Source organism: Perognathus longimembris, chromosome 17 (genome assembly GCF_023159225.1).
Source record: "Perognathus longimembris pacificus isolate PPM17 chromosome 17, ASM2315922v1, whole genome shotgun sequence".
NCBI classification, from domain to species: Eukaryota; Metazoa; Chordata; class Mammalia; order Rodentia; family Heteromyidae; genus Perognathus; species Perognathus longimembris.
Genome location: NC_063177.1, coordinates 5,956,614 through 5,974,146, shown reverse-complemented (window position 1 = coordinate 5,974,146; position 17,533 = coordinate 5,956,614). Strand labels below are relative to the sequence as shown.

Genomic DNA, 17,533 nt, shown 5'->3' with positions numbered 1-17,533 from the left:
GCTTCTTTTTGCTCAAGGCTAGCACTCTACCACTTGAGCCATAGCTCATTTCTGCCTTTCTTGGTAGTTTAGTGGAGGTGTTAGAGTTTCACAGACTTTACTGCCCTGGTTGGCTTCAAACCTCTAGCCTCAGATCTCAGCCTCCTGAGTAGCTAGAATTACAGTGGAAAGCTACCAGTGCCTGGCAGTTTTGACTTTTTTAGTTAAATAAGTTGAAGTTGATTAAGGAGAATTTGAAATAATAGAAACTTCAATAAAACGTATATCTTGTTTTTGTGACATCTATAAAATGGTTTAAACCAATTCTCAGATCAGTTTGATTACTAAATAATAATTTTTTTGTTAGTGAGGTTTGAACTCAGCACCTCGCATTTGCTTGGCAGGCACTCTACCACTTGAACTATGTTCCTAGTCCTTAAAATTACTTTTGATGTAAGTTTCTAAGAACTCCATAAGATAGAAAAAGAAGTTTGATAAGACAAAAAGGGAGATCTTATTTATGATTGACTTTGAAAGTTAATGCTGTAAGAATTTCCAGAAGAATTTCAGTAAAATGAGCATGTATTATCTGTATTGGGTTACAAAACTTAGTCCATTCTGTATTTGTAAACAAGACACTATCGTATAAAATAGGTTTTCTCACCATTACAAAGAATTATTTCCTTGTAGATAAGGCATTTTGGATAGGCTGGTTTAAACCAAGTCAGTTAATTATTGTTACTGGAGGTCAATAGTATATGATGCCTGATGTAAAAGTTAGAATTTTGAGACTCACACTCTATCTGTAGGAGACATAATATTAAGAGGAGATTGGGAAGAGCAATGGATACTCAAGTATTTGCCTTCATTCCACATTCAGAATGATTGTAGGCCTACCATATAAACATAGTTTTTAGCTGCATATTTTTCTAATGGCTGACTTTCCATGGCCATATCTCCTGTTACATAGTTTCAAATGACAGACTGAATATATCCTCCCAATGTAACTTGAGGCTGGCTGAACTCACTGGCTGAACCAGTCTTGTGATTATCTGCAGTGGTAGCACATTTTTGTTTTTGTAGACAACTTGGTTTTAAAAGAGGGTTATAAATCTGATGAATAAAATTAGAGGGAAAATACCAGATAATAACAGTGAGGAAACAATAAATAAGAAGTGTGACTGCAGAGTAAGAACTTTCTGCCTAGCTTTTAATCTGGCTCATAAAAGGCTCTTCCTAAAGTGTTTTCAGTACTGATGATATCCCTGGAATATGAACATAGTTCCCTGAAATGATTAATTTTACAGAATCATTTGCATGTTTTAAAATTTTTTGGCTGGGTTCTGGTGGTTCATTCCTATAATCCTAGTTACTCAGATACTTGAGATCTGCGGACTGTGGTCAATACCAGCCCGGGGAGGAAAGCTCATGAGACTTTTAATCTCCTCCAGTTAACTAGAAACAAGCTGGAAGCGGAGGTGTGCCTTAAGTAGTAGCGTACTGTCCTTGAGTGGAAAAGCTTAAGAGACTGTGAGTGCCCAGGCCCTGAGTTCAAGCCCCAGGACTAGTATGCATGCGTGCATACACACAGATTTGAAGTTTACTTTGTGGTCAAACTGCAAAGCTCCACTACTGTATTGTCAACCTTCCCCTGCCCCCTCTCTGTATGTGTGTGTATTTGTGCATGTGTATATGCATGTGTGCGTGTGTGTGCTGGTCCTGGGGCTTAAACTCAGGGCTTGGGCTCTGTTGCTGACCTTTTTCTACTCAAAGCTAGTTCTGAACCACAGTTAATTGGAGAAATGAGTCTCATAGACTTTTCTGCCTGGGCTGTCATTGAACCAGAGAGCCTTATAGCTCAGCCTCCTGAGTAGCTAAGATTACAGACATGAGCCCCCAGCTGAATTGTCAATTTTTTATGGTGTAATGAACATTTATGCTATGTTCATTTTGTGCCAGGCTCTGTTTCAAGTACTTTACATGACTGGTACTACAATGGTAGAACACTTGGCTGACATGCTCAAGTATTTTACAAATACTAACTCTGTGTCTGTTAGGTAACTTCATTTTAATTCTTATTCTCATTTTATAGTGAGAAATTGGGACACTGGATAGTTCAGTTACTCAAGCCACCCACCTAATGAGTAGAGGAGCCTGATTTCAAACCAGGCTACTTGGTTTCAGGGTCTGGGTTCTTTTTTTTTTGGCAGTCCTGGGGCTTGGACTCAGGGCCTGAGCACTGTCCCTGGCTTCTTTTTGCTCAAGGCTAGCACTCTGCCACTTGAGCCACAGCGCCACTTCTGGCCATTTTCTGTATATGTGGTGCTGGGGAATCGAACCCAGGGCCTCATGTATATGAGGCAGGCACTCTTGCCACTAGGCCATATCCCCAGCCCAGGGTCTGGGTTCTTAACCAGGCCGCTCTGCTGATCCTTATACTTGTTTTTGGATAAGTGCTTTCAGTTGATTTGCTTTGAAAAAGATGGACATTTTAGTTAGAAATTTCTGATATAGGTTCTAATATAGCTTGAAGGGCTAAGAAGCAAGTTGAGAAAATAGCCTGTGGAATACAAAAATTGGGGCCAAAATTCAGCTCACATGATTCATTAAGAAAACTAAGGAGTGTGTTTGAAATAAAAATGTTAAAATAATTTTGGTAGAATTATTTGATACCGGGGCTGGGGATATGGCCTAGTGGCAAGAGTGCTTGCCTTGTATACATGAAGCCCTGGGTTCGATTCCTCAGCACCACATATGTAGAAAACAGCCAGAAGGGGCACTGTGGCTCAAGTGGCAGAGTGCTAGCCTTGAGCAAAAAGAAGCCAGGGACAGTGCTCAGGCCCTGAGTCCAAGGCCCAGGACTGGCAAAAAAAAAAAAAAAAAAAAAAAGAATTATTTGATACCAAAGTACTTGGGTAAAGAGTATAGAACTAAAACTAGATTCTTTTTTTTGGGGGGGGCAGGGGGTCATGGGGCTTGAACTCTGGGCCTGGGCACTGTCCCTGAGCTCTTTAGCTGAAGGCTAGTGCTCTACCACTTGAACCACAGTGCCACTTCTGGTTTTGTTGTTGTTGTTGTTTTTTGTGGTGGTTACTTGGAGATAAGAGTCTCACAGACTTTCCTTCCCGGACTGGCTTTGAACTGTGATCCTCAGATCTCAGCTAGGGTAATAGGTGTCAGCCACCAGTGCCCAGCCCAATTCATCTCTTGTTACTTCACTTTGGAAAACAATTGTTTCTCTGGTAGGATTGTATCTTAATCTGTAAAACTAGATTCTTAAGAAGTTTAATGTAAAAGACTTCTTAAAACCTGTATTATCAGGGGATACTGATGGGAAAAGTTGGTCATTAAGAATATGTGCTTAGGGGCTGGGGATATGGCCTAGTGGCAAGAGAGCTTGTCTCGTATACATGAGGCCCTGGGTTCAATTCCTCAGCACCACATATATACAGAAAACGGCCAGAAGTGGCACTGTGGCTCAAGTGGCAGAGTGCTAGCCTTGAGCAAAAAGAAGCCAGGGACAGTGCTCAGGCCCTGAGTCTAAGCCCCAGGACTGGCCAAAACAAAAACAAAAACAAAAAAAACTGAAGAATATGTGCCTGGAGATGATAATTATGTTCAGTACATTTCTAAAAGCTAGAAGGAATTTTGAAAGTTTCATCACAAAGAAATGTTAAATGTTTGCCTCACAAAAAGTTGATGAATGTTTGAGAAGATAAACATATTTAACCTGATTTGAACGATGTACATTATATATGTGTATGTATGGGACCCCGTTAATGTGTATAACTTTTATGTTGTTACCCATAAATAAAGAAAAAGTCCCTTCTTAAAAAGCAGCCTTCTTAAAGCAACAGACTAAGTGAATACTACACAGCACACCTATAGGTGTAAACAGTTCTGTTCTCCAGGGACCACTACTTAGCTAGGAGCTTTTCAAAGCAATAGGGCCTCTGATTCTGTACCCTTGGGTCCAAAACAACAAAAAACACCCCTACACAGAGAAGTTTCAAACGGAGCATGTGACTAAAAGATAAAAACAATCCTCACGCAATTTGTAGAAGGATTGGCTCCACTTTCAAAACACAGTACATTCAAATAAATGTTAGCTGTTGAGGAAGGCATCTTAACAGTTGCTAGGAACCTAATACTGACACTGGCTTTATGGACCATGTGATCAACAATATTAGCAAATGCTGCCTAGTAACATGGTGAAGAAAACTCAAGAGAGGAGTTATTATTTCTCAAATATGGAAGTAGTGATAGTCATCCTGTTCCAGAAAGCATATGTGTAATTTAAGAGTATCTAATGTGTGGAAGTGAGAGTATTTAGGGGCTTGAGATTGCTACCCAACAATTAGAGGCTCAAAGACAAGAAATGGTTACTTTGGCTGGGCACAGTGGCTCACACCTATAATCCTAGCTACTCAAGAGGCTGAGATCTGGAAGATGGTGCTTTGAAGACAGCTGCCTTTGGCTTAAAAAGTCTTGTAAGACTTCCATCATTCCAAATAATCATCTAGGGCTAGAGTGTAGCTCAGTGGCAAAGTGCTTGCCTAGCAAGTACAATGTCCTAGTTCAATTCCCAGTACCAAAATAGAAAAGGCAAAAAAAAAAATTACAGTTAAAATAATCAGCGAGAATCAGGGTCAGAGGCATGGCTCAAGTGATAGAGCACCAGTTTAGCAAGCACCAGGCCTGGAGTTAACACCCCAGTATCTAAAAAAAACCCAAAACCAACCAAACAAACAAACACTTTTGAGATCAAAACAGAGCTAGCCAGGTGCTGGTGGCTCAAGCCTGTAGTTCTTTCTAGCTATTCAGGAGACTGAAGTCTGAGAATCACAGTTCAAAGCCAGCCCAGGCAGCAAAGTCTGGCATACTCTTAACTACAACAAGAAGCTGGAAGTGGAGCTGTGAGCTGTGGTTCAATTGGTAGAGTGCTAGCTAGTCTTGAGTAAAAATCTCATGGAAAGTGCTTAGGCACTGACTTCAAGCTCCAAGACTGGCAATGCACTCTCTGTGTCTCTCTCTCTCACATGCACATACATACACACACACACAAACAAAATAAAGTGCTGTAGAAATATCTCCAGGAGTAGAATGATACAGACAAATGTGTGCTAGTCTAAGTGTAATCAGGTTACAAGAGAATATATTTGTTTAGCAAATATTTGTCCATTGCTTACTAATATCTGCTACTTATTAGGTATCCAGTAAATGTTTCCAAACCTTAGGTACTTTCTTTGAACAAGGTACTATGCTCAAGATTCATCTCTTTCAAAGAGGTTTTCAGGCTGATTGGTAATTTAAGATCATGGAAGTTAGACTAACAAATGGCAAGGTAATAATAGATAGTGTGATCAGGGGAGAGTTGACTGGAAAAACCTCAAAGGAATTAAACTAAGCATATAAAGTTACTTTTTAGTTTGCCATTAAGAATCACCCTCACAGGGGCTGGGAATATGGCCTAGTGGCAAGAGTGCTTGATTCGTATACACGAAGCCCTGGGTTCGATTCCCTAGCACCACATATATAGAAAATCCAGAAGTGGCGCTGTGGCCCAAGTGGCAGAGTGCTAGCCTTGAGCAAAGAGAAGCCAGGGACAGTGCTCAGGCCCTGAGTCCAAGGCCCAGGACTGGCAAAAAAAAAAAAAAAAAAAAAAAGAATCACCCTCACAGGCTGGAATTGTGGTTTACGTGGTATAGTGCTTGCTTATAAAGCTCAATGTGCCCTAAGTTCAAAGCCCACTACCACCCCAACCTCCTACCCCTCAAAAAAGAAAGAAAATAAAAACCAAGAACCATACTGATATTCTTTTAGTATACCCTGAAACTGGAGTTCTGTTTGTTCTTGTCTGTGACTGAGTTCTGGAGTGGCTTGTGCTAGGTGAGTTGTCTACATCTCTAAGGCTTTGTTAATTTACTTGTAAAGCTAGTCTTCAGTTCTTGCTGCCCTGTATGATTTAGGTTGAATCAATTATAGTTTAATTCAGAAAATATTATTGAACATGTAGTGTGTCCCATTGTGCTGGGATAGAAATCAGAATACTACATAGCCTAATAGGAGACACGGAATTGTAGTGCATTATGAAACAGACATGTATCTTTTTGATAGACACAACATGATTGTCATATGCTTCCCATGGTCACCTGCATGTATTGACAATTTTGTTTAGCCCACAATGATTTTATAAATACCTAAATGGCCCTTGGCAGAAAGAGATTCCCCACCTCTGCAACATTGCTAAGTGATAAGGATATTGTTAAGTCATGTTTGAGTGGGGATGGTGGTGGATAGGGAGGTAGGTAAGAGTATTTGGGTAAGGTCAAGAAAGCCTTTCTGGAAATGACAGCTGGATTTTAAGGAAAAACAGGAACTTTCCCAAGTATATGGGTGGAAAGCCATTCAAGTAGAGAAAATATCCACATCTGAAATAGTCGCGTCTGTTAAGACAGTTTTGAGCAGGATTGCTGGAATATAAACAGGTCTTTGGGGAGGGTTGTAGAAAACAGTCTTGGTATTTCATCTGGCATGACCATTTTTTCAGAATTTAGTTAATGAATTCAAATGCAAGGTAGCTAAATAGATTGATTACCCTCTTTCTGAACACTGGGGGAAAAGAACCTAGACAAAAGATCACTGAAGTTGGAGATGAGCAGACTTTTGGAGGAAGCTTGGACTTACAAAATAACTTTCAGAAATGTGGGAGTATTAAATGATTGGGAATGTGTCACCTGGCCTGAAGTGGCTCTAGCAGGTGTTTTGAAGCAATTGTACAACAGTGAAGGGTATGCAGTAGCAGCATTTCTGATATGCTATCAGCTGATTCTCAGAAGACCAGTTGGCCATAAACCAACTGCTGGAACTCTGTGCAGGATGTTTGTGTTGGCTGGGTCACCCAGAACCCGGGGCTCTAACCTAAAGTGCCTCACTGGCTTTGGAAAGCCTTTGTCTTATCCCCTGTCGTGGCCCCATGCATAGTATTGGTGGATACTGAGGGGGCAATGAGGCAGTGGGTGTGTGTAAGTTCATATTTAACTTCCTTCAAAATTCTAGAGTCAATATTGTCTCAGATCTTAAGTTTTGATATTTTCTATTTATAACTTTATTTTAAATACGTCGTAGGCTTTCTTGATCATGGATGGTGAAGATATACCAGATTTTTCAAGTTTAAAAGAAGAAACTGCTTATTGGAAGGAACTGTCCTTGAAGTATAAACAAAGGTAATATTAAAGCATACTAAAAATAGAGGAGGGCATTTAGAATACATAATGTCTTGGTGTTTTCAAAAGCATAAAGCTAAATTTAGAATCTTAGATTTAGGATTGTGATTTCAGAAATAGTCATAATATTGCTTGTATTTACATAATATAAAATGCAATAAATATTTACATTGTTCACATTATTAAAATAGTAGGAAATGTTAGTGTCATTTACAATTTTTTTTTGATAGTTTGCCTCTTCTTAGGTCTGTCACCATGTTTGGCCTCTGCATGTGTACTGGTTCTGCCTCATTATTTGCTCATTTGGATATTCTTATAATAGACTTCAGTTCTCTGTAGGCATGCATTATTAGTGTCTAGAGCCAGCTAAATTTTGAGGGAGTGGGATGAAATTCATTTTTGCCAGTCCAAGGTCTGAGCACTGTTTCTGGCTTCCTTTTGCTCACAACAAGCACTCTACCACTTGAGCTACAGCACTACTTCTGACTTTTTCTATTTTATGTGGTGCTGAGGAATTGAACCCAGGGCTTCATGCATGCTAGGCAAGCATTCTACTGCTAAGCCACATTCCAAGCCCTTGCTATGGAATATTTTATAAAATTTTAATTATTTTATTTAGTTGGGAAATCTTATAAATAATAACCTTCTCAGTCCCAAACTTGTTTTATTTCTTTTTCTTTTTTTAAATACACACACACACACACACACACACACACACACACACACACAGAGACACTATTTTGTCTTTTTTTTTTGGTTCTAGGGATTGAACCCAGGATCTTGTACTTGCTAGGCAAACAAACGCTTTGACACTGAGCTACATCCCAGCCCATAAACTTGTTTTAAATTCCATTCTTGCTGGGTATAGGTGGGTCACACATGTAATCCAACTACTTGGGAGGAATTGTGGTTCATGGCCAGCCTGGGTAGAAAAGTTCATGAGATCCCACGTCATCAGTGAGATGTGTGAAGTGATGTACACTTGTTATCCTAGCTATGGTGAGAATCCTAAAATAGGTGGGTTGGAGTGCACTGGAAGATAGGATCCTTTCAAATGAGTACAGAAAAGGGCTTAGGATTGTGGGTTAGCCCTTAGAGTACCTTCTTGGCCGGCATAAAGCCCTGAGTTCAAACTCTAGTACTGCACATACATAAAAAAATTATTTTCTTAAAAATGGAATCTTTCTGGAATGGAGGCATAGCTCAAGCAGTAGATCACATGCCTAGCAAGTACCAGCCCTGAGTTTAAACTCCAGTACTGCCCAAAAGACAGTAATGAAGCAATCTTTCTGAAATACCTACATTTTCTCCCCTTTGGTTAATAGACTTAGCCATGTCAAACTTCATTGTTCTTTCTTCTTGTCACTGAAGCCAGTTATCCTATTGTGCAAGTGAATGTAGATGCTGTGCCTATGGGGGACTCTTTACTTTTTCTTGTATTGCAGCCTACACAGACTGTGGAAGCCTACAGATTTCTTTGACGAGTGTGTTTCAATGCATTAAATTAAGTAATAGAAACCGATTGCATGTGTCAAAAGCAATTTTCTAAATGTTAAGCTAATTTATGGTGTTATAATGTGTTAGTGAATTAGATAAAAATGATCTCATGGAGGGAGTGTAATAACCATCTCATTTTGAACTAATGATGAGACTAAATGAAAAAGATAAGGTGTACCAACTATTGTGATGTGAGAGTATCTGTGATTTCTATTGAAGAGAATTGAAGGTAATGCCTGGTTTAAGTTACCTTATGAAAATAAAGATGTATTTCACCCTATTTAAGTTCTGTGGATGAATACACTAATGTTATTGAACTATGTAGATTAATTTTCTTAAGTATTGTAATCACTGGTTTGAGTCTCTTGGAGGCTTATAACTAATTCTCACTGAGTCAATTAAAGATAGTGACTTTATTTAGTGTTTAGCATATTTTATGAGCACACTAGATTATAGGCAAACCCTACTGACTTGTTATATAATGATCTTGAAAGAAATCTTGTGGTTCCAACTGTTTCTCACCTTTCCCACTTTGTTTCTGATTAGCTTCCAGGAAGCTCGGGATGAGCTAGTTGAATTCCAGGAAGGAAGCAGAGAATTAGAAGCAGAGTTGGAGGCACAATTAGTTCAGGCTGAACAAAGAAATAGAGATCTGCAAGCTGATAACCAAAGGCTAAAATATGAAGTGGAGGCATTAAAGGTAATTGGGGCAGTAGAAGCTACTGTACTGGGGACAGGCTTGTGTACTGGGGTTTATTAAAATGAGAAATACAGTGTTTAAGTGGTGCTTAAGAACAGAAGGCAATAAAAAAATATAGTAAGAGGCCTAAGGTGCCATGTGCAGTGGCTCACATTTGTAATCGTAGCTACTCAGGGTGCCATGACTTAGAGGATTGCAGTTTGAAACCTGGGCAGGCCGAATAATCTTCAAGACTCCACCTTATACCTTCATTTAACCAGTGGAAAAAGCTGGACTGGAGTCCTGACTTAAGTGGTAGAGTACCAGCAATGTTTGTAAAAGCATATTGAGAGAGAAAAAGCTGATGGAGAGCGCAAGGCTGGTTCTGGCATATGCATGTGTGCATGCATGCAGCAAAAGATGTCATGGTTTGTTGTTGTTGTTGTTGTTGTTGAGACAGGGTTTCACTATGTAGCATAGGCAGGCCTCAAACTCTTGCTTCAGGCTTCTGAGTTTGGGATTATAGGCCTGTACTTTCACATGTGCTTTAGGGTGTGAGTGCGTGCGTGTGTGTGTGTGTGTGTGTGTGTGTGTGTGTGTGTGTGTGTGTGTGTTTTGTGGGCCTGGGTCCTGAGCCTGAGCCTCTTTGTACTCAGGGCTAGCGCTTTACCACTTGAGCCACAGCACCACTTCCAGTTTTTGAGTGGTTAATTGGAGATAACAGTCTCATGGGGACTTTTCTGTTCAGACTGGCTTCAAACCATGATCCTCAGATCTCAGCCTCCTGAATAGCTAGGATTACAGGTGTGAGCCACCAGTACCCGGCTTCCTTTAGCTTTTTTGCTCAAGGTTGGTGCTCTGTCACTTGAACCGCGGCTCTACTTTCTGCTTTTTGGTGGTTAATTGGAGATAAGAGTTTCATGGACTTTCCTGCCTGAATTGGCTTTGGACCTGAAGCCTCAGATCTCAGCCTTCTGAGTAGCTAAGATTACAGGCCTGAGCCACTGGCACCTACCTGGCTGTAAGGTAAAATTAAAATTTTTTTTTTAAATTTTGCTTATATTAGTTATATAAGGGAATTTCATTATATTTCTATACATGAATGTAATGTAACCTCCACCAGTCTCTATCATCCCTTTTCTCTCTTACATATGAGTGTGAGTGTGCCATATTTGCCATCATTCATCCCATCTGTTACCCACCCTCCTCACTGTGGGACCTGCCTGCCAAAAGAGCTTGTTTTACTCTCCTGAAATTCATCTCTCTCTTTTCCTTTTACTGTATTTTAATTGTACACAGAGGGGTTTCAGCATGGTATTTTACACATGCATGTATTTTAGTTGGATTGATCCCCTTTATTGTTCTCTCTCTCTCTCTCTCTCTCTCTTTCTCTCTTTGGTTGGTTGTGGGGCTTGAACTGAGGGCCTGGGTGTTGTCCCTGAGCTTTTTCACTCCAGCTTTTTAGCACTCTTCCACTCTGAGCCACAGTGCCACTTTTGGCTTTTTCTGAGTAGTTTATTGGAGATAAGAGTCTCTCAGATTTTTCCTGTCAGGCTGGCTTTGAACTGTGATCCTCAGAGCTTATCCTCTGAGTCCCTAGGGCTACAAGTGTGAGCCACTAGTGCTCAGCTCTATTACTGTCTTTAAGGTGATTTTTTTTGGTCAGTTGTAGGACTTGAACTCAGGGCCTGGCCACTGTCCCTCAGCTTTTTTGCTCAAGGCTAGTGCTCTACTAACTGAGTTACAGTGTCACTTCTGGTTTTTTGGTGGTTAACTGGAGATGAGTCTCAGAGGGACTTTTCAGCCTGGGCTACCTTTGAACCGCGATTCTCAGTCTTCTAAGTAGTTAGAATTACAGGTGTGAGCCACTGGTGCCCAGCTTTAAGGTGAATTTTTTTTTTTAAATTGGTCTTAGGGCTTGAACTCTGGGCCCGGGCACTATCCCTGAGCTCTTCAGCTCAAGGTTTGTGTTCTACTTGAGCCACAGTGCCACTTCTGGTTTTCTGATGGTTAATTGGAGAAAAGAGTCTAAAGGTTTTTCCTGCCCGTGCTGGCTTTGAACCATGATCCTCAGATCTTAGCCTCCTGAGTAGCTAGGATTACAGATGTGAGCCACTGGCATCTAGTTAAGGTAAATTTTTTTTCTGGAGAGGGGCAGTCCTGGGCCTTGAACTCAGGACCTGAGCACTGTCCCTGGCTTCTTTTTGCTCAAGACTAGCACTCTGCCACTTGAGCCACAGCGCTACTTCTGACTTTTTCTATATATGTGGTGCTGAGGAATTGAACCCAGGGCTTCATGTGTATGAGGCAAGCACTCTTGCCACTAGGCCATATTCCCAGCCCTAAGGTGAATTTTTGAATGATATTTCCTTTCATACAATCAAGAGTTTAGGAGTTTGCTTAAGAATTTTAGAGATTTATTTATTTATTTATTTATTTATTTATTTATTTATTTATTTATTTATTTATTTATTTATTTATTTATGCCAGTCCTGGGGCTTGAATTCAGGGCCTGAAAACTGTCCTGGCTTCTTTTTGCTCAAGGCTAGCACTCTGCCACTTGAGCCACAGCACCACTTCTGGCCTTTTCTATATATGTGGTGCTGAGGAATTGAATCCAGGGCTTAATATATGCGAGGCAAGTACTCTTGCCACTAGACTATATTCCCGGCCTGAGTTGTTGTTTTTTTAGCTATAATGTTCCTACTTACAGTTCATCTAATTTTCATAAATTGTTTGTTTTGTCAGATTATTCTCATTGTACAGTGCTTTAAAATTATATTTATATGAACTGCGTACTTCATTATTGTTTATAGCACTTTTCTGTTTGTTTGCAATTCAATTTGGGTTAGAAATTTCTCTTCTGAAAAGTTTTCTGAAGTAAAAGGATTTTTCTACTCCTCATCACCCACCTTTGCCAAATTCTTGGAAGTGTTTCTGTAGGGAGTAGATAGATGTGAACAAGGTGGAGGAGGGCAGGAGAGTTGATTTGCAGTTTACTTCTGAGCTTACCCTCCGTTGTACTCAGCTTGAGAACCCGGAGCGGTTCCCCCATCAACTTTGGGAAAAGTTTTCCCCTAAAGTTGTGTCTTAAACTTAGGGCCTTTTCATTCACCACTGGTGCTCTACCACTCGAGCCACATTTTCTTCACTTCTGGCTTGTTGGTTAATTGGAGATCAGAGTTTGGTGGATTTGTCTGCCTGGGCTTGGCTCTGAACTGCAGCTCTCAGATTTTAGCCTCCTAAGTAGTTAGGATTACAGTCATGAGCCATTGGTACCTGGCTTTAACTTTTGGCATCTTAAGGCAAATGATTTTTGTTTTTCAGAGAGCATTATTAGATTTCTTTCTGAGAGGAGACTGGTTGATTATCAAGGTTTTATATAAGTTAAGGCACTCAGAATAGATGTCTCATTTGGTTTTTTACATATTGTGAAAAGGAGAAGGGGTGTCATCAACTCAGATTGTGAGCATATTATTTTTTCTTATAGTTTGTGCTATGTTCTTATTAAGAAACTATTTTAACAACACAACTTTTGTTCCATGTACTCATGCCCTCAGGAAAAACTAGAACATCAGTACGCACAGAGCTACAAGCAGGTTTCAGTATTAGAAGATGATTTAAGCCAGACTCGGGCTATTAAAGAGCAGTTGCATAAGTATGTGAGGGAGCTGGAGCAGGCCAATGATGACCTGGAGCGGGCAAAAAGGTAAGTACTGGTATGCGTTTGTGAGAATAACGAAGTGGGCAATTGGTAATTAAAATTTCTGTCATTAGGCTCAAAGTTCCATCTTAGTAGCAGAACATTTCCCTGTGGTATTTCATGTCAGCTCTAGAATGGAAGCTTATCTTCCCAGATTAGCGCTTCTTTGAAATTTTTTTTTTCATGTATTGTTCTTTTCATGGTCTTTTTTTCCTTTGTGCCGTGTGAATCCATCCACCTTCCTGATGTTTTCAGTGCTGCTGCCATACTTTCTGTAGGTTCTCAGTGTTGGCTTTTTTCTTTTTCTTTTTCTTTTTGCCAGTCCTGGGGCTTGGACTCCGGGCCTGAGCTCTGTTCCTGGCTTCTTTTTGCTCAAGGCAAGCACTCTGCCACTTGAGCCACAGCGCCACTTCTGGCCATTTTCTGTATATGTAGTGCTGAGGAATCGAACCCAGGGCTTTGTGCATGCTAGACAAGTACTCTACCTCTAAGCCACATTCCCAGCCGTGGCTTTTTTTGGGGGTGGGGTGGGGGTCAGTTATGAGGCTTAAACTCAGTGCCTGGGCACTGTCCCTGAGCCTCTGTGTTCAAGGCTAGCGCTCTATCACTTGGATCACAACACCACTTCCAGTTTCTGAGTAGTTAAACGGAGATGAGAATCTCATGGGGACTTTTTTGCCCAGGCTGGGTTTGAACCATGATCCTCAGATCTCAGCCTCCTGAGTAGGTAGGATTACAAGTGTGAGCCACTGGCACCTGGTTAGGCTCTAAGTTTTAAATCTGGATTCTGCACTTATATCCTAGTGGATCTGTCTTTATGTTTGTTTCCTTTTCATCCTCTTCTGTTTTATTACTGGCCAGTGAATTTCCCAAATTACAGCTTTTGTTAGTTTTCCTGAATATCATATGGTTGCTTTTTCTCATTGTTGCCAAGTTCTCCTGCCTCTGCAATGAGTTGTTTTGAATCCTTCTAAACATAAGTCTTATTACATTACAATTATTGCCCAGTATTTCTTTCTTTAGTACTTATATCGTGATTCTGAAGTGATTGATAACAATACTGGAGTTGAGGATATGGGACCATAAGCTAGTCACTGACGTTGGAGCTGTTGATAAGAACATTCGCCATGAAAAATGCTTTAATAAAAAGAATGTACAGGCTATGCCAGGGCGTAGAGGACGAAAAAGCCAGAGCACCTGTGGGAATCAGGGAAGCCTTTCCAGATGTTGGAGCCTGTTAAGAGGAAGAGAGGTTGACTAGGTGAAGAAACAGGTGAAAAGTAGAGAGGTAAAAAGGCAAGAAGATATTAATAGTTCATTTTTATTGACAGATCTAGATATAGCATTGCTGAATGAAATGAATAGATACTTGGAGTCAGGTTGTAAAAAAAAACATGCTATGTTAGTCACTATAGGCATTTCTGAACAAATGAGTTATAACTGATCTGGATTTGAGAAGATAATACTGAAGGTTTGGAAGTGGGGAGATATGAAGACCATTAAGGAGTAATCCAGATGAAGAATTAAGGCCAAAAATTGGAGAAAGTTGAGGCTAAAAAGAGGAAATGGATTTGAGAGACATTTTGGCAGTTGGCAGAAACTGGTAAGATTGTAGATGGTATTCAGAGTCCTAATCTGAGGTTGGGAATTTTATTTCTGTAATGAAGAACACCCAGTGGGAGGGACATCGATTGTTGAATGGGGTGAGATCATTCTCTTTGAACTAGGTCAGGATGGCTAGGTTAGGAATAGTAGATAAACTGTTTCATTTTGTATTAGCAATATACACATGCTATTTATTTAATTCTTGGACTCTTAAATTTTTTTTTATAGAGCAACAATAGTTTCATTGGAAGACTTTGAACAAAGGCTAAATCAGGCCATTGAACGAAATGCATTTTTAGAGAGTGAACTGGATGAAAAGGAATCATTGTTGGTCTCTGTACAGAGGTTAAAGGATGAAGCAAGAGGTAAGATTTATAATTTAGAGAATATTTATCCATAACCTTGCTGAAACTAAGCCAGAGAAAGCTCAGGGATTGATTTCTTTTTTTTTTTTTTTTTTTTTTTTGCCAGTCCTGGGCCTTGGACTCGGGGCCTGAGCACTGTCCCTGGCTTCTTTTTGCTCAAGGCTAGCACTCTGCCACTTGAGCTGCAGCGCCACTTCTGGCCATTTTCTGTATATGTGGTGCTGGGGAATCGAACCGAGGGCTTCATGTATACGAGGCAAGTGCTCTTGCCACTAGGCCATATCCCTAGCCCCGGTTTCTTTTATTTTTTATATTTTGAAGTTTTTTTTTTCAAGTGTTGAGAATAAAACCCAGTGCCTTGTGCAGGCTAGGCAAGTGGTCAGTGAGCTACATCCCTAGTTAAGTTTTAGTTTTACATATTTTTCCTAGCTTTGTACTGAGTGCTTTTAATCTGTGAATTTATTTAATACCCATATCATTAATGCTTAGGTATCATCCCATTTTATTGATTAAAAAGCCAGAGGCATATAGAGTTTATGTTTTGTCCAGTGTAATATTAGCTTTTCAGCTGCAATTCAAAACTCTGACTTCTTCCCCAGAGATTTAACTACCACTGCACACATTCTACTTGGCTTGGGTTTTTTTTGTAAAAATTGCTTCTACTTAACATGTAATACACATAACACTATGTATGTGTTGTTTACATATACATATAGTTAATATATGTGTATTTCTTTCAAAACTTCAACTCCTTTTCCCTCTTTCCTTTATGCATAACAATGCAGAATATTGTAAGAAGAAAATAAAAGTAACTGCCAGTCTCTTTAGGAAAGAATATACTAACACCTTGAAATATTTCTTTCCAATTCTTTACTATGACTCTACAGTAACTGTATTATTTTCCTTTCTATAATTTATACCACTACTCTCCTCAACATCACACACACACACACACACACACACATATACATACATACACATACATACACATATTTCTTCTCTCTCCCCCCACCCCCCCTTTTTTTTGTTGATCATGGGGCTTGAACTCTAGGCCTGGGTGCCGTCCCTGAGCTCTTCAGCTCAAGGCTAGCGCTCTACCACTTGAGCCATAGCACCACTTCCGGTTTTCTGGTGGCTAATTGGAGATAAGCGTCTCACAGACTTTCTTGCCAGGGCTGGCTTTGAACCGTAGTCCTCAGATCTCAGTCTCCTGAGTAGTTAGGATTACAGGTGAGCCACTGGCGTCTGGTCCTTTCTTTGCTTTTCTTACTCCTTAATATAGAGAATATATTCCACACCATTGTGAACTTTTAAAATAGGATTTTATGAATGCTATTCTAATAGTTCTTTATTGGTAGCTACTTTTTTGTGCTATTAATAGTACTGTGACTGGGATCTGCAAACATAATATTTCAGAGTATGTTTGAAGATTCTCTTAGAAGGAATCCTTAAAAGTGGTAAAGGAAATGGATTTTTTTTGGTTATATCAGTGTTTGCCTTTTATATAAGTGAAATATTGCATCTCTATATGGCAGTGACTGAGGAGGGTCCTCATGCTGTTTATTATTAGCATTCATAATAAAATATATTAAAATTATTTAAAAATAAATCCATTTGAAAGTATAAAATTGCTGTCTTATTATGCTTTAATTTGTAGTGTTTTTTTTTTTTTTTTGTCAGTCCTGGGGTTTGAACTCTGGGCCTAGGCACTGTCTCTGAGCTTCTTTTGCTCAAGGCCAGCACTCTACCACTTGAACCACAGTGCCACTTCCGGCTTTTTCTGTTTATGTAGTACTGAGAAATTGAACCCAGGGCGTTATGCTAGGCAAGCACTCTACCACCAAGCTACACCCCCCGCACTAATTTGTAATTCTTTGATTACTACTTCTGAAGCTTTTTTCAAATCTGTTTTGATCCTTTTTCTTTTTTTCTCCTAAGGGGATGGTGTATTTACCTGATTTTTTCATAATTTATGTAGCACATATAATATAACTCTTATTTATGTTAGCACAAAACACCTAGCATTACATTGCCATCGTAACTGTTTCCAAATGCTGAAATCAATTCTAACTGTACTCACATGGTTGAATAACAGATCTCTAGAACTTCATCTTGCAAAACTGAAACTATAGAAACCATTAAATAAGTATTCCATTCTCCACCTCTCCAACTTGTGAAACCACAGTTCCACATTTTGTTTCTGTGATTTTTGGCTACTTTTGATACCTCATATAAGTGGAATTTTGCCATATTTGTCTTTTTGTGTGATTGGCTCATTTCACTTTGTACAATGTCCTGAAAACTATAGTATATGACAGGATTTCTTTCCTTTTAAAGACTGATGCATTGCACACATCTGTAGTTTGTATTTATTCATTCATACATAAACACTTAGGTTGCCTGCATTTCCTTCTAGATAATGTTGCTAGAATACAGATCCTATTTAAATTTTTTTTTATCCCCAAAGAGGGGTAACCTT

The 17,533-nt window shown here is 39.7% G+C and overlaps 1 protein-coding gene and 1 long non-coding RNA gene across 4 annotated transcripts in view; one reads left to right on the top strand and one right to left on the bottom strand.

The window, feature by feature from the left end:
- Ndel1 (nudE neurodevelopment protein 1 like 1) overlaps positions 1–17,533 on the top strand; it is a 53,300-nt gene that overhangs the window by 18,040 nt on the left and 17,727 nt on the right. For all 3 annotated transcript variants that reach the window (XM_048365458.1, XM_048365459.1, XM_048365457.1), the window contains exons 2-5: positions 7,108–7,205; positions 9,249–9,402; positions 12,942–13,090; positions 14,918–15,054. In XM_048365458.1, coding sequence (XP_048221415.1) covers positions 7,120–7,205; positions 9,249–9,402; positions 12,942–13,090; positions 14,918–15,054 — 526 coding nt within the window. In that variant the 5' untranslated portion in view covers positions 7,108–7,119. The remainder of the gene's footprint in view (positions 1–7,107; positions 7,206–9,248; positions 9,403–12,941; positions 13,091–14,917; positions 15,055–17,533) is intronic.
- The window catches only part of LOC125365422, a 31,416-nt gene that overhangs the window by 4,287 nt on the left and 9,596 nt on the right, over positions 1–17,533 (bottom strand). The gene's annotated exons all lie outside the window — the stretch shown is intronic.